The sequence below is a fragment of the Panthera onca genome, chromosome B2 (genome assembly GCF_046562875.1).
Source record: "Panthera onca isolate mPanOnc1 chromosome B2, mPanOnc1 haplotype 2, whole genome shotgun sequence".
Classification (NCBI taxonomy): domain Eukaryota; kingdom Metazoa; phylum Chordata; class Mammalia; order Carnivora; family Felidae; genus Panthera; species Panthera onca.
The window spans coordinates 132,192,137-132,219,522 of NC_138343.1; the positions used below are offsets into that span (position 1 = coordinate 132,192,137).

The window sequence follows — 27,386 nt, forward strand, 5'->3', positions numbered from 1 at the left end:
CATGTGATTTAACAATAGTATAAATTATAATTCATGAACTGCTAAAAATTCTAACTGGTTTTCAAACAGTTCTGGGCATATAGAATTTTGTAAGTTCAGGGATGCCTGGGGGCTCAGTAGGTTAAGCATCCAACTCTTGATTTCGGCTCAGGTCAAGATCTTGCACTTCGTGAATTGGAGCCCAGTATTGACTCTGAACTGACCATGTGTGGCCTGCTTGGGATTCATTCATATTCATTCTCTCTCTCTCTCTCTCTCTCTCTCTCTCTCTCTCTCTCTCTCTCCTCTGTCTGCCCCTCCCCCACTCTTTCTTGTGCCCGTGCACTCTTCTCTCTCTCAAAATAAATAACCTTGAAAAAAAGGATTTTGTAAGTTAAATATTGATTCTGATTCAGTTCATTTTCAGAGTTTCTTTGGTGATCTAATTTTTATAGAGAAGTCATAATACAAATGCAGTTGTAGCTTATGAATTTTATATAGTTAAATTATTCCATTAAATTAAAACACTGTTTATTTGTCCTGTAATTAACATTTGAAGTATAGATATGTTGTGAATCACCTATTGTAATTTTAACAGTAGATAACAGTAAGAAATTTTACACAGATTAATTTATAATGAAATTTATATTATCAAATTTTCTTATCAAATGTATATTTATATTAGATTTTCTTGTATTAAATTTTTATGGATTTCTGTCTTTATACTAGGTCACAACTGAAAATATATGTCCAATCACCTTGCATGTGTATGTTTCGTTAAATATTTTATTTATTGATTGATTTTTATTTAAATTTTAGTTAACACACAGTGCAATATTGATTTCAGGAGTAGAATTCAGATTCATCACTTAAATTCAACACCCAGTGCTCATCACAAGTGCCCTCTTTAATATCTATCAGCCATCTACTAAATTTAAATTTTCTACTATTTGGGGCACCTGGCTTGGCTCAGTTGGTAGAGCATGTGACTCTTGATCTCGGAGTTATAAGTCTGGGCCCCACATTGGATGTAGCAGTCACTTAAAATTTAAATAAAATAATTAAATTTCTATTATTTTACTAAAATAACTTTGAAAACTTCAGAGTTAACATTTGGAATCAATTTATATATTTAACATTACCACACTCATCCAGTAATGAGCTTTTGCTTATGGAAAGCTGTCATATTTACAGGAAGTAGTTCTTTTTTACTGTGTCAAACAGGGTATAAAAGAGACATGTTTAGGAACTATAGTTAGAGATTGCCCATCCTGTTGCCATAACTAGTAGCTTTATTATTTTCAGAGGCCAGTGATAATCAAAATTCTGTTGTATATAATTATAATTTCGGGAAATATTGTCAATGTATGAATCTAAATTTGATTACAAACGCTTTTAGAGGAGGTACAGTTAGGATTCATTTATACGTTTTTTATTTAATAAAATACATTTTAAAAGACTTGAATGTGTTTTTATTTTTCATGACATATGAAGTCATTTCTTTCATGATAGCACTGAAACTATGTGATTGGAGGAAATAGTTATTAGATATGAACAGTAGAAAGTACTAGAAGTTTTAATATCCCAAAGTTGTTGCACCAGCACATACCATTTTAGATACTTTCACCTACAGATCTGTCTTCAGCAAGTATTTGTTGGATATTAGTATATGCCAGACACTATGCTAAATCTTATAGGGCATCAAAATGACACAGCACCTGTACTCAAGAAACTCAGAGTCACTTGAGAGTGAGGCCTAAGACAAGCCCAAAAGAACTACAGAACAAATGTACTCTTAGTGCCATGGGAGAGAAGAAGCTGTCGAGATTCAAAAAAGAGAAAAACCATATACAATTTTCGGGGTCAAGATAAACTTCATGAAGATGACAGTACCTGAGATAGCAAATAAGCACGATCTTGATAGGTAGAGAAAAGAGTGAGACGGAGGAACCAGTCAGAAAGAAATCACAAGCAAAAGTCTAAAGTAGGTGAGTGCAAGGTAGGTCTGGAGAACAATGAATGACTCCTTTTGTTCTCTCAAGGTTCTGAAAGCAGGGTAGCATTGGAAGATAGGGCCACCAAGGAGAGTTGGAAATATTTTGTGGAGAGTCTTAAAAACCTGAGTAAAATATTAAGCATGCTCAAATAAAGAGCCACTGAAGAGTTTTTAAATAGAAGTGATAGAATTATGACTGTACCTTGTAAAACTCAATTGAGTTATGTTAGAGCAGTGACAGAGTGAGGGTGGGGAGACTACTTGGGAATTGTGCGGTAGTCTATGAATGGTAATGAAAGCCTGAATGAAGGGTGATGGAAGTTGATTGGTAATGGAAAGAAGGGAACAACACTGGGGTAAAATAACTTAGGACTTGGCATCCCACCAGATGTATGTAGGTAAAGTGAAAGGGAGTAACCAAAATGAAACGCATCTTAAGCGTTGCTCCCTAGAACAGGATTTATAATTTCGATTATAAATAATTGAAAGTAACCATGCTTTTCTAGTTCTGCCAAACCATGACACTGTATCACCAAAGGAAGAAACAGCATCAAGAGAATAGATGGTGCTGGTAAGGGCCAAGATTCGAAAAACAACCAGGATACCAACAAAGCACAGCACCAAAACCCATACAGATCACACATCCACAAATTCACTGGACTGCACCCAGCTCGCTTCTAAGAAGTGTGAATTTATCTGTTTGTATTTTATATTTCAGCAAAGGAAAATAATTATTAGCATAGAAGTGAATTGTTTTTCTTTTTAATTAAAAGAGACTAAATAATTAATTAAATATTAATTAAATTAATTAAAACATGCGATAGGTTTTGTCTTTTTGCAGATTAACTCTTTGGCCAAATTTATACCAAATAAGAAAATAGGATACTTTATAACTTGGACAATCTCACAACATTTTAAATCATTTCAGATATAAAAGATAATTCCTTCAGCCGATCACGGAGTTCTAGCGTAACCAGCATTGATAAAGAATCCCGAGAAGCCATCTCTGCTCTTCATTTCTGTGAAACTTTTACTCGAAAGGCAGATTCATCTCCTTCCCCATGTTTATGGGTTGGTACTACTCTGGGAACAGTGCTTGTCATTGCACTGAACCTTCCACCCGGAGGAGAGCAAAGACTTCTTCAGCCAGTCATTGTGTCTCCAAGTGGTATGTATGCTTTCATGCTGTACTTACGTTAAAGATTGGACTTTTAGTAGAAGCCCTTGTTCTTCGTTTTGGGATCGATCTAAGAATTCTAAGTGGAGAAATTTAGTCTTGTGTTTTTAGCGACAGAATACATGGAATAAAGTTCCAGAAAATCATGTATTTATACAGCCATTCTGGTCTTGCTGCTTTTTTTTTTTCCCCTTAAGTCTAGAATCATGTCTATAATGATTACTATGTAAGAAAATGAAAAAAACAAAAAAAACAAAAAAAAACAAAACCTGTTCTTCTAATGCATTGTAGGATACCTTAAAATACTGTGTTCTGTAAGCAAAAGGATGGTACCGTAGTTAGGAGAAAAAGCAAAAAGCATTTTCTAAAACATCATACAGTTGGCTATTTTTAATCTCTAAATGTGAACTGTTAAAATAGGTTATTTTTCTCCTTTGAACTATTAGGAAAAGCTGACTTAATAGCAAATTTTAAGAAGAAAATATTTATGATCTTCATATGTTGAAAATGAGATTGAATTTCATCAAATGTATATGGAATCTGAAAGACCTGGAAATAACTGAGAAACCTGGTTTTCATTACTAATTTATGCTGATTTAGATAGAAAAAAACATGATTGAGCTCATTAGTGTATCCCTTGTTTATACAGTGGACTTTAACATTACTTGAAATTTAAAATATAATTTTGATTTTAATGATAATTTGTAAAATACCAAAGAAATAGTTTGATTTACTCATTCAACTCAATAAATATTTGAGTATATTCTATATGCTTCACTGTTAGAAAAGGTTCCATAATGATAATCTTCTTACTAATCTTGTTTCTTATTAGTAAACAACAAATATCTGTATAGGAAGAAAACCTGGAAAGAAATCACTTAAAGAATTTTAAGTACTCTAGTAGTCATATTAAAAACGTTTAAAAAAAATGAAATTAATTTTCATAACACTTTATTTAGCCTAATGTATCCACAATGCTATCATTTCAACATGAAATCAGTATTTTTAAGTTGTCAAGGTATTTTACTTTTAACTTTTTTTGTACTAAGTCTTCAGAACCGGCACGTGTGTGTTTGATTCTCAGAGTGTGCCACCGTGTGGACGGGCCGCATTTCAAGGACTTTGTAGCCACGGTTTCTGCCATATTAATGCAGCTCTAGGTGTCACCTACCTGCTCTCACACTCGTTGGTAGTACACTTGCCAGATAGGAGAGAAGACATAGCTCCAGACATATGGTGTGTCTGTCCGGGGCATGTAGTTCTGATATCATTTTCCAGATTCAGCTACATGCTTGAAGATTGAATCCCTTCGGGAAGCCGGTGTACAATTCCAGTCTAATGTCCATTCTGTGTGTTTTTGAGTGTCTCCTGTGTGTCAGAGTTGGAGTAAATACATTTGCTGTGGCGATTCAAGTAGTTGTTACTTACGTGTTTTAGGTACTATATTGAGGTTGAAAGGAGCGATCCTGAGAATGGCATTCCTGGATACCACAGGCTGCTTAGTACCGCCTGCATATGAATCCTGGAGAGAACACAATGTTCCTGAAGAAAAAGATGAAAAGGAGAAATCAAAGAAACGACGGCCTGTCTCCGTATCCCCCTCCTCTTCTCAGGAAATTTGTGAAAACCAGTATGCAGTGATATGTTCTGAAAAGCAAGCAAAAGTCATCTCACTGCCATCTCAGAACTGCGCTTACAAGCAAAACATTACAGAGACCTCGTTTGTGCTTCGTGGAGACATCGTAGCATTGAATAACAGTATCTGCCTTGCCTGTTTCTGCGCCAACGGACATATTATGACTTTTAGGTGAGTTACACATTTTCCTAAAACACAAATAGAGCATATACACCCTCAAAACACAACATTACAGAGTTATATTCCATTGAAATGAAACGCTTTTGTTTACGGTCTTATACACTGAGAATTTATTGTTATTCACTTAATTGTGAACAACTTTATGAGGAATACAAATCAATTTTATCTCCCTCTCAAGTATACTAAATCATCAGGTTTGCAGGATCCTGCCATTTTTGTCTTCTATAATACTCTGTTCAAGTCGAAAACCTACTCTGTTATTTTTTTGAATTCCAGTTAGTGAACGTACAGTGTTCTGTTAGTTTCAGGTGTGCACCCTGGTAGTTCAACACTTCCATATGTTACCTGATACTCTTCATGACTAGTGTACTTCTTCATCACCGTCACCTATTTCACCCATCCTTTGACCCCACTCCCATCTGGTAACCATCACTTTGTTCTCTGTAATTAAGAGTCTGTTTCTTGATTTGTCTCTCTCATTCTTATTTTTTCCTATTGCTTGTTTGTTTTGTTTCTTAAATTCCACACGAGACTGAAATCATACGGTATTTGTCTTTCTCTGACTTATTTCACTTAGCATTGTACTCTCTAGTTCTGTCCATGTCCTTGCAAATGACAAGTCTTGATTCTTTTTTATGGCTGAATAATATTTGTGTGTGTGTGTGTGTGTGTGTGTAGAATATATGGAAGAAGATGTGGATCTTCTTTATTCCATTCATCAGTCAATAGACACTTGGGCCGCCTCCATATCTTGCTGCTGTAAATAATGCTACTGTAAACATAGGGGTGCACGTATCCCTTTGACTTGGTGTTCTCCTATTCTTTGGGTAAATACCCAGTTGTGCAGTTGCTGGATCATAAGGTAGTTCTAGTTTAACCTTTTGAGGACCCTCCATACTGTTTTCCAAAACCTACCTTGTTTCTTATTAATGACTTTTCAATATTTTTCTCAAGTTTGCCTAGTTTAAGACCTCTACTGGATGTGTATTACTTGCCCCTCACCAACATGCGGATAGCCAGAACATTCTGCTTCACCAACAATGGACAAGCATTATATCTTGTTTCACCTACAGAGATCCAGAGACTGACTTACAGTCAAGAGACCTGTGAAAATCTTCAGGTAAATAACAAAAATATTGCTATAATCTCTTCAGAGGTGAAATACTCTCTAAGGTCCCTTATTTTTGTTCATCTCTTACACTCTCAGGAGTATACAAATGAACCTGCATAGGAAAATTCAAAGCCTGACTTTCAGACCATATGCTTTGAGACTTGTTATAAAGTATCTTCATCAGACTCTTGTTACAAGAGGGACTTCTCTCATTGATCCGTATTTTTTCTCTCCAGTGATGGCAAAGAAATATGAAATGTTATATACATTTTATACACACTCTCCATGTATAATAAATATCTATTATACACATAGGAAAATCCTTTTGAAGGAAGTAGGTTAATGTGAAAATAATTATGTCTGTTTTATGGCTAATCGTGTCATCCCTTCTTATATACTCTATTCACGAGGATATATACACGTAAAAGAAAAAATAAGGTTTTGTAGTTTTTCTCTGAATATTTTGGTTGATCTGACATTGTTTAAATACAAAATGGTTTCTTGTTTTAATATTCAAGTGCCTTATGTGCTTGCATATACAGTTGACCCTTGAACAAGGTATGTTTGAACCACACAGGTCCACTTAAATACACAGATTTTTTCAATAAATTCAGTATATTAGTGCAAATGTATTTTCTTTGCCTCATGGTTTTAACATTTTCTTTCCTCTAGCTTACTTCAGTGTAAGGATACAGTATGTAATATAATACGTAAAATATGTGCTAACCCACTGTTGATGTTGTCAGTAAAGCTTCTGGTCCACAGTACACTATTAGCAAAGTTTTGGGGGATTCAAAAGTTATACGTGGATTTTTGATTGTACGTGGCAGTTGGCAGTTGATCCTTCACACTGTTCAGGGATCAACTGTATATTAGAAATGACCAGTCTAGAGGCGCCTGGAGGGCTTAGTTGGTTAAGTGTCCAACTTGTGATTTCAGCTCAGGTCATGACGTCGTTGTTCATGAGACCGAGCCCCACATCTGGCTCTGCACTGACAGCACAGAGCCTTTTTTGGGATTCTCTCTCTCCCTCTCTGTCTACCCCTCCCCTATTTGTGCACGCTCATGGGTGCACTCTCTCAAAATAAACATTTTTAAAAATGATCCATCTAGTTTCACATTTTAAAATAAAAATGCTATTGAAATACTGAGCTAAAATATTATTTGATATTTAGAGGAAACCCTTATATAAGGGAACTTTTCTTTTTAAGGGAACTTTATAATGTAAGATTTTACAATTAATTAGCCCTGTTTTATTTATTTGTAAGTTTAAATTTGTGGCTTTTTTCGAATATGAGCTTTAGAGTCAAGACTGAATTTAAGTCCCATTCTTGATAATAATTACACAATTATATGACCTTGGACAGGTTACTTACTGCCTCTAAGCCTCATCATCTTTAAAAATAGGATTACAGGGGTGCCTGGATGGCTCAGTTGGTGAAGCGTGCGACTTCGGCTCAGGTCATGATCTCGCGGTTTGTGAGTTCAAGCCCCGTGTCGGGCTCTGTGCCGACGGCTCAGAGCCTGAAGCCTGCTTCGGATTCTGTGTCTCCCTCTCTCTCCGCCCCTCCCCTCGGAGCTCATGCTCTGTCTCTCTCTGTCTCAAAAATAAATAAAACATCAAAAAAAAATTTTAATAGGATTACAAAGAATATGGGGTGAATTAAAGAAGACAGTGCACATAAAGGGCTTAGCATCGTGCTTGATAAAGAGTTGGTGCTGTCAGATGTTAGTATTTTTCAGTAAGCTAGACTGTCCTGGAAATGTCCTTCTAATGATATTATAACCCTTGAGAGTGAAATAGAATTACATACATGACATTTTAGATATAAATTTCCATTTACATTTGGGTGGAGTTGTTTTTACAAAGATTCCTTGGTTTCTGAACTAAACTTTTGCTTTTTCTGGGAAAGGTAAAATTTTTCTTTAGTTTACTTTCACTAGTAAAATTGTTACAGTATTAAGTACAATATTAATTCAATGGACAATTGAATATATTCCTAATTCATTTTCGTCTGAAGTGTGGCCTTAATTCAACTATTCAAAATTTTAAACTTCATCACTTTTTGGGAATCAGATCTATTCTTTGGTCAGTGTTTTATTTCAGTAAAAATCAGTAACAGCTGCAGTAAACTTTACCCATTTACTTTTTAATGAAATGGTCATTTAGTAGTACACTCAATTTATTTTAATAACTATCTGCTGTCTGCCTTCATGATATAAATGAAAAAAATGAACTCTAAGCAGTTTGTGATAGAATGTTCTCTTTGGACATTACTGACATTTTATTTACTTCTGTGTTTTCAGTGCTTAAAAATAATGCTTTGATAAAAGTCTGATTTAAATACCATGAACTTTATAAACACTAATCCTTGGTTTCCAGAATGCCCTAATACATTGTGCATTCATTTTGCTTTAACCAAAAAAATAAAGAAGATGCCTACAAACATTGATGGAGTTTCCAGCCCACAGGGAATAATAGGGACCAGAGTAATAACCCTCCTGCCTAAAGCCACCCAAAAAGAGCAGACATAAACACGAAACAACAGTTTTCACAATCCTGGGCATTAAGCAGTGAAGGAAAGTAATCCCCGAGAGACAAGAAACAAAGAAGTACCCCAGCTTTAATGCCTTGATAGAGGTTTCAGAGCATGGCATAGAGGGAAGGTACTGAGGTGGAGTCTGAACAACTTCCCATGTAGAGGAGACAGAACCAAGAGTCTGGGAAGACCAAGTAAGTTAAGAGTTCTTAGAAGACAGTACCCAGAGAGGAGAGAGCTGTATATAGAGAGAACCCTGGTCCGCTGAGAGTACTCAGTAGAGTATTATCGAGCACATGCACGTGGATAAACTCTCCGGCCTGGGAAAGAACCATCTGAAAAGAGGGGAGAATTAGAGGGAATTGTGCCTGGTCCCAGGGCCAGAAACAAGTGCCTGTTCTCAACAGCCAAGCTAAAAAAGTTTATAATTCATGAATGTGTTAGTTTCCCGGAGCTGCTATAACAAATCACCACAAACTTGGTGGCCAAAAACAACATAAATTTATTCTCTCACACTTTGGGAAGTCAGAAATCTGAAATGATTTTCACTAAGCCAACATCAAGGTGTAGAGAGGGTCATTTTTCTTTTGAGTGTCGGACTCTTTTTTATTTTTTTAATTTTGTTTAATGTTTATTTTATTTATTTTTTGAGAGAGAGAGACATAGCGTGCTAGCAGGTGAGGGGCAGAGAGAGAGACACACACACAGAATTTGAAACAGGCTCCAGGTTCTGAGTTGTCAGGACAGAGCCCAACATGGGGCTTGAGCTCACAAACCGAGAGATCTTGACCTGAGCCGAAGTCAGACACTTAACCTACTCAGCCACCGTGGTGCCCCTAGGATTAGAACCTGATATTTTAGATGGCCATTATATTCAGACTACTTCAGTGAGCAATTAGGTAGAGTACTCAGGACGGTCCAGGTTCATTATTTGAAGAATAATTAGCCTTAAAATAATCACTGCTTGAGACCTGCCTAACAAATCATAAAAGGAAAACCCAAAAGGATCGAAATGTTTCCTAGTATCCCAGAATGAAGCTGAAGATGACTTAGAGAAATGAAAGATATCTAGTACTTAACAAGATAAAAATCAAAAGGTCTGGCATCCAGTCAAATCAATAAGAAAATATCCATAATGAGAAGAAGAATCGATCTTTAAAAGAAACCAAACCAGAACTGACACAAACATTAGAATTAGTACAGAAGGGCATCAAACCAGTTATAATATTTCACATATTCAAAAAGTTAAGTGGAAACATGGAAGGTACAGAAGACCAAAATCAATCTTCTAGAGATGAAAACTGTACTTTTTGAGATGAAAAATATACTGGTTGGGATTAACAACAGGTTAGACAATGCAGAAGAAAAGATTAAGTAACTTGAAAACATAGCAGTAGAAAAAACAACTGAATGTTTAATTTTTTTTTTTTTTACATTTATTTATTTTTGAGAGACAGAGTAAGCGTGCGAGCAGGGGAGGGGAAGAGAGAGAAGGAGACACAGAATCCGAAGCAACCTCCAGGCTTTGAGCAAGCAGTCAGCACAGAGCCCGACGCCGGGCTCAAACCCACAAACCATGAGATCATGACCTGAGCCGAAGTCACACACTTAATCGACTGAGCCACCCAGGTGCCCCAAAGCAACTGAGTGTTTAAACTTGACAAATTTGTAGCACTAAACCACTTATATAAAAAAAAAAAAAAAAAAAAAAAAAAAACCATCAAATCAGTGACCTCAGTTTCTACTATAAGAAACTGGAAAGGAAAAGCAACTTAAACCCAAAGTAAGCACAAGAAAGAAAATAATAAATATCCAAGTGGAAAATAGTAAACAGAAATAGAAACAAGGAAACAGTAGAAAAACATCAATAAAACTAAAACTTGATCTCTGAAACCAATAAAATTGATCTCAGGCCAGTCGATTATTAAGAGAGAAGTTACAGATTACCAGTGTCAAGAATGAGAGAAGTGGCATTACTGTATTCTACAAATATTAAAATGGGTAATAAATATTATGAACAACTTTATGCCAATTAACTCAAAAACTTAGATGAAACGGACAAATTCCTAGAGAGACACAAATTACCAAAGATGACTAAAAAAAAAAAAAAAAAAAATAGATAACCTGAAGAATATCTATTGGAATAATTGAGAAGAAAATTGCAGGCCCAGATGGCTTCACTAGTGATTCTGTCAACATTTTTAGGAGGAAAAAATACCAGTTCTACACAAAACTCAAAACTCAAAGTGGAAAAATCCTTCCATACTCATTCTAGAAGCTACAATTAACATGATATGAAAAATAGATATACATTACAAGAAAATTCTATATAGACCAATATACTTCACAAATACAGGTTTAAAAATTCTAAATAAAATTTTAACAAATTGAATCCAACAGTATTTCGAAGGATAATTCTGGTCATAATTCATCATGACCAAGTGGGATTTATCCCAGGAATGTAAAATTGTCTTTAACATTTGTAAATCAATCAGTGTAATTTCATCATATTAGTAAGCTAGCAGCAATTGACAAAATCCAACATCCATATCTTAATTAAAAGAAGAAAAACCTCAGCAAAGAAGGAATAAAAGGGAGCTTAAAGGACGTCTAGGGAAAATCTACAGCTAACATATTTAGTGATGAGATACTGAATTATTTTTTCTTAAAATCAGGAGCTAGAAAAGGATGCTCACTCTCAAAACTTCTATTCATTGTTGTATTTAAGGTTCTAGCCAGTGCATTCAGGCCAGAAAAAGAAAGAAAAGGCATCTCAGTTGGAAAGGAAAAGTAAGCCTGCTGTTACTCATAGATGACATGATCATCTATCCAGGAAATCTATCCAAAAGCCTACTAGAAATAATGAGTGAGTTTGACAGGGATGCAGGGTATGAGATCAATATGCAAAAAAAAAAAAAAAAAAAATTCTATACTAGCAATGGGCATTGGGAAATTGACATTTAAAAAGCACCTCTATAATAGCAACAAAAAATATGAACTACATTGGGATAAATCTTACAAAAAATATCAAAGACCTGTACATTGAAGATCACAAAACACTGAAATTTTTAATGACATGAATAAATTGAAATATGTACTTTGTTCATAGGTCAGAAAATTCAATATTGTTAAAATACCAGTTTTCCCAAAATTGATCTATATTGAGGCAATCTCAAACAAAATACCAGTAGGATTTTTTTTATAAGAATTGATAAGTTTATTCTAAAATTCCTATAGAGATTCATGGACCTAGAATAAGCAAAACAACTCTGAAAAAGAATAAAGTTGAAGGACTTACACCACCTGGTTTTAGGAATTATAATGCTACGGTGATAAAAAGAACATGATACTGACATCAAATTAGATAAATGGAGCAATGTAACAGAATATAGAGTTCAGAAATAAACTCTCATATATATGGACAATTGATTTTTGATGAAGGCAATACACCTGAGAAAGGAGTGCCTTTCCAACAAATTATGCTGGAAAAATTGGAAATTAAAAAAAAAAAGAACTTTAATTCGTGCCTTACAATATATACAGCATTTGATTCAAAATGAATCATAGACTTACATGTAAATCCTAAAACTATACAACTTTCAGAAGGAATATAAGAGAAGATTTTTGTTAACTTGGGTTAGGCAAAGATTTCTTAGCTACAACACCAGACTCACTGCCCATAAAAGAACAAATTGACAACTTCAACAAAATGTAAAACTTGTGCTCTTCAATGACATTTAAGAAATAAAAAGATAAGCCACAAGCTGGAAGAAAGCCTTGACAAAACATATATCCATAAGGGACTTAAATCCAGAATATGTAAAAGATTCTGTAAAAGTCCTCAGAAAGTAGATAAAACAACCCAATAAAAACATGGGCAAAGTATTTGAACAGATGCTTCACCATGAAAAGATGTTCAATATTCTTAGGCCTTACAGAACTGCAAATTATAACCACAATGAGACACCATTAAACACTTACTAGAAAGGCTGTAAAAAGAATACCATGTCACGTTCTCACAAGGATGTAAAAGGTCTACACTGCTTCAGTACACCCACTTTGGAAGACAGCTTAGAAGTTTCTTAAAAAGTTAAACATTCATAAACCAAAGACCCAGCCATTCTACTCTTAGTTTTTTAACTCAAGAGAAAAGGAAATTATATTCATAGTTATTTTATTTGTACTAGCCAAAAAACCAGAAACTACCCAAGTGTCCATCAACAGATGAATGAAAAATCAAATTATAGTATATCCATACAGTAGAATACAACTCCGCAATAAAAAAAGTGAACTGTTGATAACACTATTATGAATGAATCTAACAATAATTTACTGTTACTAGATGTAGAAAGATATCATAGGAAATACAAACCTAATTTAGATTTCACCAGCATCACCAGAAATTAAAATTAATCATTCTAAATAGTAAATTTAATCATAGGTAAATCCTTACTTTTTTTAATAATTGTTTTTAAGTTCATTTATTTATTTTGAGAGAGACAGAACATGAGCAGGGGAGGAGCAGAGAGAGAGAGAAACAGAGAGAATCTCAAGCAGGCTCTGCAGGGTCAGCATGGAGACTGACAAGGGGCCTTGAACTCACAAAACTGAGATCATGACCTGACCTAAGCCAAAATCAAGAGTCAGAAGTTCAACCGACTGAACCACCCAGCTTCCCCAGTAAAATCCTTATTTAAGCACAAGCAAAAAAATCTACAGACACTATTTAATAGTTTCGTAATATATACTTTTTTAATATCAGTGTTTCTCCCCAAATCTTAATACTGAGACTGCAGACTCTAAGAAATCCCTATTAACCTTCCTTTAAAGATAATCTATTCATATTGTTGATCTCTTGATAAGTAATTTCTGTATTTTATAATTTGTTTCATCTTTAATTGTGTGAAAGGAGTTTTTTCTCTAATTTTAGTGTTTATATCATTGAGTGTCTACTCTTGGCTCTTTATATGTTGTTCATTATCTTTAATCTTGATAACATTCCTGAGGGTAAGTGTTATTATCTTTTCTTTTTAAAGTTGAGGAAACCAGTTCTTTGAGAGATTGATTTGCATAAGATTCCTCTGTGAGTAAAAGGCAGAGATGAGAATCAAACCCAAGTCTATGTGGTTCCAAAGTTTATACTGGTTCTAAACAGTCATTTCTCCACTATAAGTGACTCTTCATTTATAGCTATAATCTGTTTTTTTTATATTTCTTACTTTATATTTATCAAATCGTAAGCTTATTAAGCACCAAATAAATTCAGAATTCTAAACCATGATTTTAAAATAAACTTTAAAATGCATATCTTTATACTGTCACTCATTATATGTCATATTACTCTTGATTTAGCATAAAAGACACTCAAATGGTAGCTGTTTGCCATTTTTTGTTGTATCAATTTAATAAATATAGTTTAAATGGGAATCTGTATAGCACAGTATAAAAATGGTTGGAAATTACCTTTGTTATATCATCTAATATAAATTTGAATTAAATAATCATTATCAGTTTCTACGGTGAGTTTTAACAAGTTTGTTTTATTGACTAAAGGAAATTTTACATTCCAGTTTTACTCCAGTTTGTAGAAATTTGGAGGAAAGAAAACTAAAATGTATAGGTTTCAATCCACTTCAACATTGTAGGTGAAACTGTGTTATATAGTGTTAACAATTCTCTCTTCCGTTTATAATCTGGTTGGAGAGACAATATTAATATGAATATGTTTAAAAGTAAAGTCTTTGGACATCCATCATTAACTTTCTTAGCCCAGCCCTAAGGAAATCAAAAAATACATACTTCATTTTCAACTATAATAATGTAAAATCAGATACAGCAGAACTCCTACCTGGAACCAATAATGTACTTGTCTTTTTTATCATAGCTACTTCTCATCAGTGGGCAGAAGTGCAGCCTCCAAAGTTCACTATAGTTTTATTTTGCTTCTAAAGCTTCCCGGAGCTGCCTTATATAATGTTGCTGCTTTCCTTCTTTTATAGAACTTCCTCTTCCCTCTCTATGTATTTATCTACAAAATCATTAATATGTCAGCAACCTTTCTTGTCTCCTGAGATAGTTTTACCATTTCTGTGCTCTGAAGAGTAGTGACAGTAATTTCAGACAAGGCAGAAAGAAGCCTTTCAATCTCCCTACCAGAATTCTGAAGTTCCAGGTGTATGTTGGCATAATTCTTTTCCTGGGCTATATTTATGAAAACAGAAGTTGATGTGTCTTTCTAAGTTATTAATTTTCTGACTCAGCTGAAAGTGATAATTCCAAAATCATGTATCATCATTACACTAAACTTCTCATCTTCCTAGTAGCTTTTCTTCTTTCTAATGTAGGAAGACCTAATTATTAATCCAGTTATCAATTCTTGATATTAAGAATTAAGGGATAATGTTGTCATAAAGATTGGAATCCTCTTACAGTTTAAGCAGGAATATTATCTTTGCTTGAAGTGTGATGAAGATAATCGAGACAAAGTAGCAAACAGCAAGTTCATTTTAGTCAATTTAGTCTTAACTGTTTGATTAAGTCAGTGTGTACTAGATCTTAGATCTGATCACTTGAAATATGCTCATTAATTGTTTCTGAATCTCAACAGGTAATGTTATAAGCTTAAGTTGAAGAATTTGCAGTGATGGTTTTGTGAATTATAGTTTAGTCTCCCTGTAACTTTACCAATTACAATTTGTTTTGATTTTAAAGGAGATGTTGGGCGAACTCTTCACTCCTGTAGAAACACCTGAAGCACCAAACAGGGGATTCTTTAAAGGCTTATTTGGAGGTGGTGCACAATCTCTTGATAGAGAAGAACTGTGTAAGTTGACTGATTTAATTTGGATATTATATCTGTAAAACTGAAGCATTCAAGCCATGTAGGCTTTTCTTACATGCATAAATTATGTTCACCTTTTTCCCTTTGTCACAACAATTAATATATCCATGTTTTTAGCAAAAGGACATTTTTTTTTTTGGTCATTCTAACCAGTATCAGGGGAATATATTGCTCAGGGAACCAAGATCAGAATAGGTTCGGGTGGTTAAAAATGAGTATTCACAACTTAATGAATAATTTAGAAAGTGTTTTCTTTATTTTCATTAAATATGAGCTTTTATTATTTCAATTCTATTATTAACTTCATTTGGTGACCTTAACTTTGAAAAAGTGTTTTACCTAAACATTTATCTTAGGAAACCCCTAGTACTATTCTCATTGCAGTAAAAAGTTACTTAAAATAGCAAAATCTCGTTCATTTACTACCTTCCACATAATTGGCACAGAGTAGAAATTGGTCCTTGAATGAGCTAATGAATCCTTGAATGTTTGACCTTTCTTTCAAATAGCTGTTATCTATCCTTATTTTTTTTTCCTTTTATTCTCTTTCTGTTTTGCAAAGATACGTTAGAATTTTCCTTTTGTGTTTGCTTGACTAATTAGAAAAACTATAAGATTAAATATCATTAAGTTGCAGTGCAGTGCAATTTAACTTTCAGGACTTGTCCAGATGATTGATCAATCATCTTGGTTCTGGGAATCAGTCAGTTTTAGTTCATTGTGAAAAATGAAGACTGTTCTTCAAGCTATGGGCAGCTGGTAATTTGGAATAACAGTCTCGCCAAGGATAATTGATAGAGTAACACAAAATTTTAAAAATGTATTTTTTTAAATTCTTTAAAATATCAAAGAGCTAATGGTATAGTAAAGAACACTATTCATAGGGAAGGATGGGAACCCAGAGTGCTGAGCCTAAAAAACTGAAGCCAATCTTCCTCTGGAGTGCTTTGCTAATCTGAAGCAGGAGGCTGAGATACTAAACTGTGTTCATATGAGCTAGGCAGGCTCCTAGAACAGGCAAGGATGGGATCGTTTTGTTTTTTTTTTTTTCCTTTTTTTACAGTTTTTACTTTCAATTTTTTTAATTCAAATTTTAGTTAATATATAGTGCAGCATTGGTTTCAGAAGTAGAATTCAGTGGGCGCCTGGGTGGCTCAGTCAGTAGAGAGTCTGATTCTTGATTTCAGCTCAAGTCATGCTCTCACAGTTTCGTGGGTTCAAGCCCCACATCGAGTTCTGCACTGGCAGCACAGGGCCTGCTTGAGTTTCTCCCTCACCCTCTCCCCTCCCCTGCTCACAGTCTCTCTGTCTCCCTCAAAATAAATAAATTTTTAAAAAATAAAAAATAAAAGAATTCAGTGATTCATCACTTACATACAACACCCTCTGCTCATCACAACAACTGTCTTCCTTAATACCCATCACCCATCTAGCCCATCTCCCACCCACGTCCCTCCATCAACTCTCAGTTTGTTTTCTGTCCTTAAGAGTCCCTTGTGTTTTTTTTTTTCCCTTTCTTCTCTTCCCCTCTTTCCCATATATTCAGCTGTTTTGTTTCACATCAGTAAAAATTATATATTTGTCTTTCTCTGAAAGGTTTATTTCACTTAGTATAATACATTCTAGTTCCATCCAAATCATCGCAAATGGCAAGATTTCATTCTTTTTGATGACTGGGTAATATTATATATATATATATATATACGTACATATATGTATATATATATATACATATGTATATATGTATACACACACACACACACACACACACACACACACACACACACACACCATGTCTTCTTTATCCATTCATCAGTCAATGGACATTTGGGCTGTCTCCATAGTTTGGCTATTGTTGATAATGCTGCTATATAAACATTGGGGTTCATGTGCCCCTTCAAATCTGTATTTTTGTATCCTTTGGGTAAATACATAATAGTGCAATTGCTAGATTGTACAGTAGTTCTATTTTTAGTTTTTTTGAGGAACCTCCACACTGTTCTCCAGAGTGGTTGCACCAGTTTGTATTCCCACCAGCAGTGCAAGAGGATGAGGATGTGGAGAAAGGGGAATCAACACCTGTTGCTTCTTGTGTGATTCATTTTAGTCATTCTGACAGATGTGAGGTGGTATCTCATCATGGTTTTGGTTTCTATTTCTCTGATTATGAGTGATATTGAGTATCTTTTCATGTGTCTGTTAGCCATCTGGATGTCTTCTTTGGAAAAGTGTCTATTCATGTCTTCTGCCCATATCTTAACTGGGTTACTTGTTTTTTGGTTGTTGATTTTGATAAGTTCTTTATAGATTTTGGATACTAATACTTCATAGATACATTGTTTGCAAACATTTCCTGTTCTGAAGGCTGCCTTTTAGTTTTGTTGATTGTTTCTTCACTGTGCAGAAGCTTTTTATCTTGATGAAGTCCTCATAGTTCATGTTTGCTTTCATTTCCCTTGCCTTCAGCGACATGTCTAGTAAAAAGTGCTACGGCCCAGGTGAAAGAGGTTGCTGCCTGTGTTACTCTCTAGATTTTGATTGTTTCCTGGCTTACATTTAGGCCTTTCATCCATTTTAAATTTATTTTTGTGTATGTAAGAGAAAGTAATCTAGTTTCATTCTTCTGCATGTTGCTGTCCAGTGTTCTCAGCACCATTTGTTGAAGAGACTATCTTTTTTCCATTGGATATTCTTTCCTGCTTTGTCAAAGATGAGTTGATTATGTAGTTGTGGGTCCATTTGTGGGTTTTCTTTTCTGTTACATTGATCTATGTGTCTGTTTTTGTGCTAGTACCATATTGTCTTGATGACTACAGCTTAGTAACATAGCCTGAAATCTGGAATTGTGATGTCTCCAGTTTTGTTTTTCTTTTTGAGGATTGCTTTGGTTATTTGGGGTCTTTTGTGGTTCCATACAAATTCTAGGATTGTTTGATCTAGCTCTGCAATAAATGCTCGTGGTATTTTGATAGGGATTGCTTTAAATATGTAGATTGATTTGAGTAGTATAGACATTTTAACAGTGTTCTTCCAATCCATGAGCATGGAATGCTTTTTCATTTCTTTGTGTTCTTTTCAGTTTCTTTCATAAATCTTCTATAGTTTTCAGAGTACAGATCTTTTACCTCTTTAGTTAGGTTTATTCCTAGGTATCTTGCTGTTTTTGTGCAATTGTAAATGGAATTGATTCCTTTATTTCTTTTTCTGTTGTTTCATTATTGGTGTATAGAAATGCAACGGATTACTGCACATTGATTTTACATCCTGCAACTTTGCTGAATTCATGTACTAGTTCTAGCAATTTTTTGGTGGAGTCTTTTGGGATTTCTACATAGAGTGTCATGTCATCTGTAAATAGTGAAAGTTTAACTTCTTCCTTGCCAGTTTTTATGCCCTTTATTTCTTTTTATTGTCTGATTACTGAGACTAAGACTTTCAATACTATGTTAAATAAATAGTAATGGTGAGAGTGGGCATCCTTGTCTTATTCCTGTCTATAGGGGAAAGGCTCTTAGTTTTTCCCCATTGAGGATGATATTAGCTATGGGTCTTTCATATATGGCATTTGTGATGTTGAGGTATGTCCCATCAGTTCCTACTTTGTTGAGAGTTTTTATCAAGAATTGATGCTGTATTTTGTCAAACACTTTCTGCATCTATTGGCAGGATTATATGGCTCTTATCCTTTCTTTTATTAATGTGGTATATCAAATTGATTGATTTGTGAATATTGAACCAACCCTGCAGCCCAGGAGTAAATCCCTTTTGATCACAATGAATTAGTCTTTTAATGTACTGTTGAATTTGATTTGCTAATACCTTGTTGAGAATCTTTGCATCCAGTTTCATCAGAGATATTGGCCTGTAATTTTCCTTTTTAATGGAGTCTTGTTGTGGAATCAAAATAATTCTGGCTTCATAGAATGAGTTTGGAAGCTTTCCTTCCATTTCTATTTTTTGGAACAGTTTAAGAAGAATAGGCGTTAACTCTTCTTTAAATGTCTGGTAGAATTCCCTTGGGAAGACCACTTGGCTCAGGATTCTTGTTTGTTGGGAGATTTTTGATTACTGATTCAGTTTCTTTGCTGGTTATGGGTCTGTTCAAATTTTCTATTTCTTCCTGTTTCAGTTTTGGTTATTTGTGAGTTTCCAAATTCCAAAAAAAATGGAATTTGTCCATTTTTTCCCAGATTTCACAGTTTGTTGGAATATAATTTTTCATAGTATTCCCTTATTATAATTGTTTATATTTCTGTGGTGTTGGTTGTGATCTCTTTTCATCCATGATTTTATCTACTTGGGTTCTTTCTCTTTTCTTTTTGATAAGTCTGGCTAGGGGGTTATCAATTTTGTTTATTCTTTCAAAGAACCAACTCTTAAGTTTCTTTGATCTGTTTTACTGGTTTTGTTTCTGTCATTTATTTCTGCTGTAATTTTATTTATTTCCCTTCTGCTGGCTTTCGGCTTCATTTGCTGTTTCTTTTCTGTCTCCTCTAGGTGTAAGGTTAGATTGTGTATTTGGGACCTTTCTTGCTTCTTGAGATAGGCCTGAATTGCAGTATAGTTTTCTCTTAGGACTGCCTTTGCTTCATCTCAGAGAATTTGAACTGTTGTGTTTTCATTTTCATTTGCTTCCATGTATATTTTTATTTCTTCTTTAATTTCCTGGTTAACCCAATCATTCATTCTTTAGTAGGATGTTCTTTAACCTCTATGTATGTGAAGACATTCCAAATTTTTTTTTGTGGTTGATTTCACGTTTCATAGCATTGTGATCTGAAAATATGCATGGTATGATCTCGATCTTTTCGTACCTGTTGAGGGCTTATTTGTGACCCAGGATGTGATCTATTCTGGAGAATGTTCCTTGTGCACTCGAGAAGAATGTGTATTCTGCTGCTTTAGGATGAAATGTCTGAATCTATCTGTTCAGTCCATCTGGTTTAATCTTGTTACAGTCTTTATTGTAAAATCTAGTTTGTCTGATACAAGGATGGCTACTCTGACTTTCTTTTGACGTTCATTAGCATGATAGATGGTTCTCTATCCCCTCATTTTCAATCTATAGGTATCTTTAAGTCTAAAATGAGTCTCCTGTAACCAGCATATAGATGGATCTTGTTTTGTTTTGTTTTTCCATTCTAATATCTATGTCTTTTAATTAGAGCATTTAGTCCATTTACATTCAAAGTGATTATTGAAAGATATGAATTTAGTGCCATTATGTTGCCTGTAGAGTTGATGTTTCTGGTGATTTCTCTGGTCATTTGTAGCCTTTGTTGCTTTGGTCTTTTTTTTTTTTTTTTTTTTTTCTTCTCCACTCTAAGAGTACCCCTTAAAATTTCTTGCAGGGCTGGTTTAGTGGTCACAAACTCCTTTAGTTTTGTCTGGGAAAGCATCTCTCCTTCTATTCTAAATGACAGCCTTGCTAGATAAAGGATTCTTGGCTGCATATTTTTCCTATTCAGCACATTGAATATTTCCTGCCACTCCCTTCTGGCCTGCAAAGTTTCAACGGACAGGTTTGTTTCTGGCCTTATGTGTCCACCCTTGTAGGTTAAGGACCTTTTGTCCCTAGCTGCTGTCAGAATTCCCTCTGTATCTTTGTATTTTGCAAGTTTCACTGTGATATGCCATGGTGTTGACCTGTTGTTCTGTTTTGTTTTGTTTAAGGTGAGTCATCTGTGCCTCTTGGACTTGGATGTCTGTTTCCTTCCCTAGATTAGGGAAGTTCTCAGCTAAGATTTGCTCAAATAAACCTAACCTTTTTCTCGCTTTTCTTCTTCTGGGACTCCTATAATACAAATACTGTTTCACTCTGTGGAATAACTAAGTTCCCTAAGTCTCCCCTTGTGATCTAATAGTTTTCTTTCCCTCTTCCTTTCAGTATCATTATTTTCCATAATTTTATCACCTATCCTCTCCTCTGCTTCTTCAGTCCTCATCATGACTCTATCGAGTAGGTTTTGCGTCTCAGTTACAGCATTTTTCTTTCAGCCTGACTAGCTTTTAGGTCTTTGATCTCTGTAGCAAGGATTTCTCTTGTGTCTTCTGTGCTTTTTTCAAGCCCACTAGTAGTGTTATGACTGTTGTTCTAAATTCTTGTTCAGATATATTGCTTATCTCTGTTTTGAGTAAGTCCCTGGCTGTGATTTCTTCTCAACATTTCTTTTGGGAAGAATTTCTCCATCTTGTCATTTTGGCTTAGTTTCTGTCTTTTGCATGTTTTGAAAGTATGTTATGTTACCTGTATCTGAGAGTAATGCTGTATTATAAAAGGGTCATATACTGTCCAGGGCCTAGCACTTCAGGAAGTTTTTCTGGTATATGCTATGTGCACTCTGCTGTTGTGTTTTGGCTGCTCTTTCCCACTGGTCAGTCCTCTATAGGACTCCTCCTTACCTGCAGTGGGGAGTACTTGGGCCTTTAACTAGGTGTGCTTTGATTTGTTTGTTAAAATAAGCCTGAAAAATAAGGGGGAAAAAGCCTGATCCCAAAAAGGAAAGGAAGAGGAATGGGAAAAAAAAAAAACAGATAATGAAAAAATTATAAGCCTGATTCCAAAGAAAAAGAAGTGAAAAAAGGAAGAAAAAGAAAAAAAAAAAAAAAAAAAAAGAAGACTGATCCAATTAAAAAAGAGAAAAGGAAATGGAAAAAAGCAAACAAAAAACTATGAGCCTGATTCCAAAAGAAAAAAAAAAGAAGAAAAAAAAAAAAAGTAAGCCTGGTCCTGTTTTCATCAGATCTGCAGATGTTATATTGAAGCACCTCATTTTCAGTGCACTTGGTGCAGGGGGGTGTTGTCTGTGCTGGTCTCCTGGAGGAGAGGCCTGCTGCATTGATTGGCTCAGAATCACTGTCTTGCCCCAGTAAATGAACAGTGGCCATGCACAGGGGGTTGGGGTCTGGTGTAAACTGGTCCCACCTCCACTGGTGGCCACTGTGTTGCTCTCTGATGTCCCACTGAGTTGGTGTTTTGGGGATAATGACACCACCCAGTCTCTTGTCCCCAGATAGGGGATCTCACACTCTCTGCTGTTCAGGCAGAATAGCAAGGGCAGTCAGCTCGCCCTGCACCACAGCTGTCCTGCGTTTTTCTTTGGCACACACCTGGGATTCAAAACTCAAAATCCTAAAGGATCTGGCACTGCAGCCTCTCCATGCTGTGTCCGATGTCCCTTGTCTCCGAAAGACAATCCCAGGCCTGCACAGTGCATGGAATCTATGGTGCAGCACCACTAAAAGCAGCAACAAGGTTATATGCCCTCTGGGTGTACCTCTGTCCCCTGCTGATGAAAAGGCCTTTTGCTGGTGCCTACAGGTCTTTTGTCCTTGGAGAAGCAATATAACCTCTTCCACAAGTAGTCCAAGAAGGGGACTGTTCTCTCCCAGTGCGCCCAGCTCAGGAGATCCCTACACCACGCTGTGTACTCCGGGGCCAGCTCCCTCCTTCTCCCCGGGAACGTGCACCACAACTCTGCTCTGGAGAAAGTTGCACACTTCAAAAACCTCAGAGTGTGAGCTCCGTGTGCTGTTTGCAAAAACAAACAAACAAACAAACAAAAACGTGTGACACTCCTTCCCCAGTCCATGGTCCAGAATGGTTTTCCTCTCGTGCAAACCCAGTGTCACACTGTCTCAACCCCTCTCTCTTTCTCTCCCTTTTGTCCTCCATGGAAAGGATTCCTCCATGCACCACCATTTTTCTCTCCCCCAGTTCACTTCCACGCACCTGCCACACTGTCTCCCTCCAACCATGGAGATCCTTCTGCCAGTTCTTAGATCAATTTCTTGGGTATTCCAGGTGATCTGACTCCGTACAGCTGTGTTTGAGGGACAAGGAAAGCTCAGGGTGCCCCTACTTCTCTGCCATCTTCACTCCTCTCAAGACTGGGGATCTTAATAAACAACTTCTCTTTGCAAGGAACCAAAAGGCCACAGCTTAAGACTAAAGGTGATCTGGAAATAGATTAGCCCTCCTACACACAGACAGATTAGCTTTAAATTATCTGAGTGTACCAGAAAACTTTCAACCTTATTTAAGTATTTTTTCAGACTGCTCAAGTGCTCAACATCTGGCAAAAGCAAATGAAAATGTTCTCTAATGGAAGGTTACATATTGCAAATCCTCAAATTATTTCTAGAAATAATTTTCAAATATGTCATCCAAATTAACCAGCAACACTAGTGACCAACACCGTGAACAATGAAACAGAAAAAGCAGAAACAGAATCACAGGTACTTCAAATATTATAATTATCAGACACAAACTATAAAATAGTTATGTATATTATGTTTGTAAGTATAAGTACCATGCCTGAACATTTTATCAGATAACTGAAAACTATAAAAATCAACACAACAAATGTATAAACTAAAATGAAATTCTAGAACTGAAAGATTCAAAAACAGAAATTAAAAGCTGAGTAGATAAATTTAACCACAAGTTTTACACAACTGAAGAGAGAATTACATAGCTTGAAAATAGGCAAAATAAATGATCCAGAATGTAGCACAGAGAAACCAAAAAGATGTAAAATACAAAGAAGATAAAAGAAATAGAAGTTGCAGTGAGAAGTTCTAACAAGTGTTTAGACTTCTCAAGAAAGAAAGAGGAAAGAATGTGAAGAAGAAGCAATACATAAAGACATATGGTTGGAAATCTCTCATAATTGATAGACGATACCAATTCACACAGTCAAAAAACCTAATGTATTCCAAGGATATTTTTTAAAAAATTCACAGCTATATATGTCACATGAAAATAGAGTATATCAAAGACAAAAAAGAAAATATTTGAGGTGGCTAGAAGAAAATGAGGTATCCTTTAACAAGCTATATACTGATTTCTCAACAGCCAAAGATAATGGGATGATCTTCTGTATGTTGACAGAAGACAGTACTTAATGTAGATTTCTATACTCAAAGAAAATAGCCTTCAGGAATGAGACATTTTTAGGGGAATAAATTAATAAGACTTGCCACCACACTAAAGGAAACTCTAAAGGCTGTACTAATCCTCCATGGAATGTCAGAGATGCAGGAAACAATGTTCTGGAAAGAAAGTAATAAGTTCATGCATAAATATAATGAATATAATCTTTACAACTGTAAAGCAAAGTCTTATGGTATGTGTATACACATATACAAACACAAAGAAAAATAGTACACTCATAAAAAATACATAAATACACAAAAAATCGTATAAAATCAAGAGAGTCACAAAGAGTAATTGAATTTAAGGTGATCTGAGATGACACATTTTTAAAGAGATTTTTTAAGAGTATCTAACAGCTTTTAATAAGCTAAGGATGCATGTTGTAATTTCTTTTTTTAATATTTATTTTGAAAGAGAGAGTATGTGTGTGTACAAGCAGGGGAGAGACAGAGATAGAGGGAGAGAAAGAATCCCAAGCAGGCTCCATGCCACCAGCACAGAGCCTGACACATCTTATGAACCGTGAGGTCATGACTTAAGCCAAGGTCAAGAGTCAGATGCTCAACCAAGTGAAGCCACACAGGCACCCCAATCTTTGCCTTTTAAATTAAGGGCATAATTACTATGGTTATTTATATTTAAGTCTGCCATACTTTATGTGTTTTCTATTTATCCCATCTGTTTTGTGCATTCACTGAGTGCACCTTATATATTTCTTTTAATATTTATTTATTTTTGAGAGACAGAGCATGAGTAGGGGAGGGGCAGAGAGAGAGGGAGACACAGAATCTGAAACAGGCTCCAGGCTCCAAGCTGTCAGCATAGAGCCCGACACGGGGTTTGAACTCATGGACAGCAAGATCATGACCCAAGCCGAAGTTGGACGCTCAACCGACTGAGCCACCCAGGCGCCCCATACCTTATAATTTCACTAAAAAATATATTTAAAAAAATTCATATAACTACTAGAAGAGAGAGACCATTTCCCAATCATAGTGGGAACTGCTAATATGCCTATTGATTGAGATACAAAAGCAGACAGCAGTAAAGTCAGTAAAGGATATAGAAGGCATGAACAAAACAATTAATGAAATTAAAACTAATGAAGAGATACAGAACATTGCAGAATACATGATTTTTAAGCACAGACAGAATGGTCATAAAATGTATTTGTAGAGAAATTACAGATGTATGCTGAATTATTTTGAGTAAAATGTCATAATGTCTATAATGAATTTTAAATATTCAAAAATTTTACATATAGACACCCATATGTCAAAAAATGTTACCTATTACCAAAATTAGATAATGAGTATATGGATGTTTATTATACAGTTCTTGTACTTTCCTTTATGTTTGAAACTTATATTTTAAAAACTTGTTTTTTTTTAAGTTGACCATGTGTTAGACAGTTTTTTAAAAATTATATTTCAAAGGATTGAAGTTAATTGTTTGTGACCTAATCACAATGCAGTTATGCTTGTAATTAGTAACAAAGCTAATTTTAAATGCCACGTTTGAAAATTAATACAGTTTTGAATAACCCATGTGTCAATTCATAATCATTGGTAAGCATCTAAAGTAATATTGATATTTATAGGGGCGCCTGGGTGGCTCTGTCAGTTAATTGTCCGGCTTCAGCTCAGGTCATGATCTCGCAGTTCATGAGTTCAAGCCCCATGTCAAGCTCTGTGCTGATAGCTCAGAGCTTCGAGCCTGATTCAGATTCTGTGTCTCCTTCTCTCTCTGCCCCTCCCCTGCTTGTATTCTCTCCCTTTCAAAAAATAAATAAACACTTAAAATGTATATATTGATTAGTATATATACAATATTATTAGGAAAAGAAAACATAAAAGTGAGTGAACGGAACAGCCGTCTCAAAAAGATAGAAAACACAGCATTTAATAAACCAAAGAAAATAGAGGATAATAAGACAGTAATGACTTAGTAAATAAATATACAGTAGAAAAAATCAAACCAAAAGTTGATTCTTTAAAAATCTAATAAAATTGTTAAATTTCTGGTGAAATTGAGCAAGAAAAAAGGAAGGCACAAGTAAACACTATCAGAAATAAAAATAAAAAAGAAAAGAAAAAAAAAGATAACAAAGGATAAGAGGATGTAATCGCCCTAAAGGATCAAAGATAGCAACTTTGTTTTATCTATTTTTCTGAAGCCACATCTCTCTCTCTGCCCATAGCTAGGAAAAGCTCTTTGCTTGTGATTACATTGGGTTTACCTGGATAATCTATTTCTAGGTCCTTAACTTAATCATATCAACAAACTTCCTTTTCCTATGTAAGGTAAAAGTCACAGGTTCCAGGAATTAGATTATGGTCATCTTTGAGAGGAGTGGTGGACATTATTCTACCTACCACAATCATATTTAAAAAAAAAAAAAAAAAGGTCAAATACTTAGATATGCATCTTAACAGAAGATGTTTAGGACCTCTATAGGGAAAATAGAAAATTATAGAAGTTTGTTGAAAGAAGTTAAAGACCCAAATAAAAGGAGAAATATACTATGTTCATGCATTAAAAGATTCTTGGGGCACCTGAGTGGCTCAGTCGGTTGAGCATCCAACTTTGGCTGAGGTCATGATCTCACGGTTCGTGGGTTTGAGCCCCACATCAGGCTCTGTGCTGACAGCTCAGAGCCTGGAGCCTGTTTCAGATTCTGCGTCTCCCTCTGTCTCTGCCCCTCCCCCACTCACGCTCTGTCTCCCTGTCTCAAAAATAAATATTAAAAAAAAAAAAAAAGATTCAGTAAAAGGCATCAATTCTCCCAAAACTGATGTATGTATACACACGCAAATATACACTTAATGAAGTCCTTATCAACAACCCCCCCAAATTTTGTAACTGATACTAAACTTTAGATGGAAATTCAAAGGGTTTTAGCTCTTCTTTTTAGCCTTGTACTAAAAGCTTTAACCAGGACAATTAGGTAAGAAAAGGAACTAAAGGGCATGCATATTGGAATGGAAG

The 27,386-nt window shown here is 35.2% G+C and overlaps 1 protein-coding gene across 6 annotated transcripts in view; it reads left to right on the forward strand.

Annotated features, from left to right (window-relative positions):
- STXBP5 (syntaxin binding protein 5) overlaps nucleotides 1–27,386 on the forward strand; it is a 170,726-nt gene that overhangs the window by 132,827 nt on the left and 10,513 nt on the right. For all 6 annotated transcript variants that reach the window (XM_081795781.1, XM_060616860.3, XM_060616861.3 and 3 more), the window contains 4 exons: nucleotides 2,904–3,143; nucleotides 4,590–4,959; nucleotides 5,923–6,088; nucleotides 15,331–15,442. In XM_081795781.1, the coding sequence (XP_081651907.1) occupies nucleotides 2,904–3,143; nucleotides 4,590–4,959; nucleotides 5,923–6,088; nucleotides 15,331–15,442 (888 nt within the window). The remainder of the gene's footprint in view (nucleotides 1–2,903; nucleotides 3,144–4,589; nucleotides 4,960–5,922; nucleotides 6,089–15,330; nucleotides 15,443–27,386) is intronic.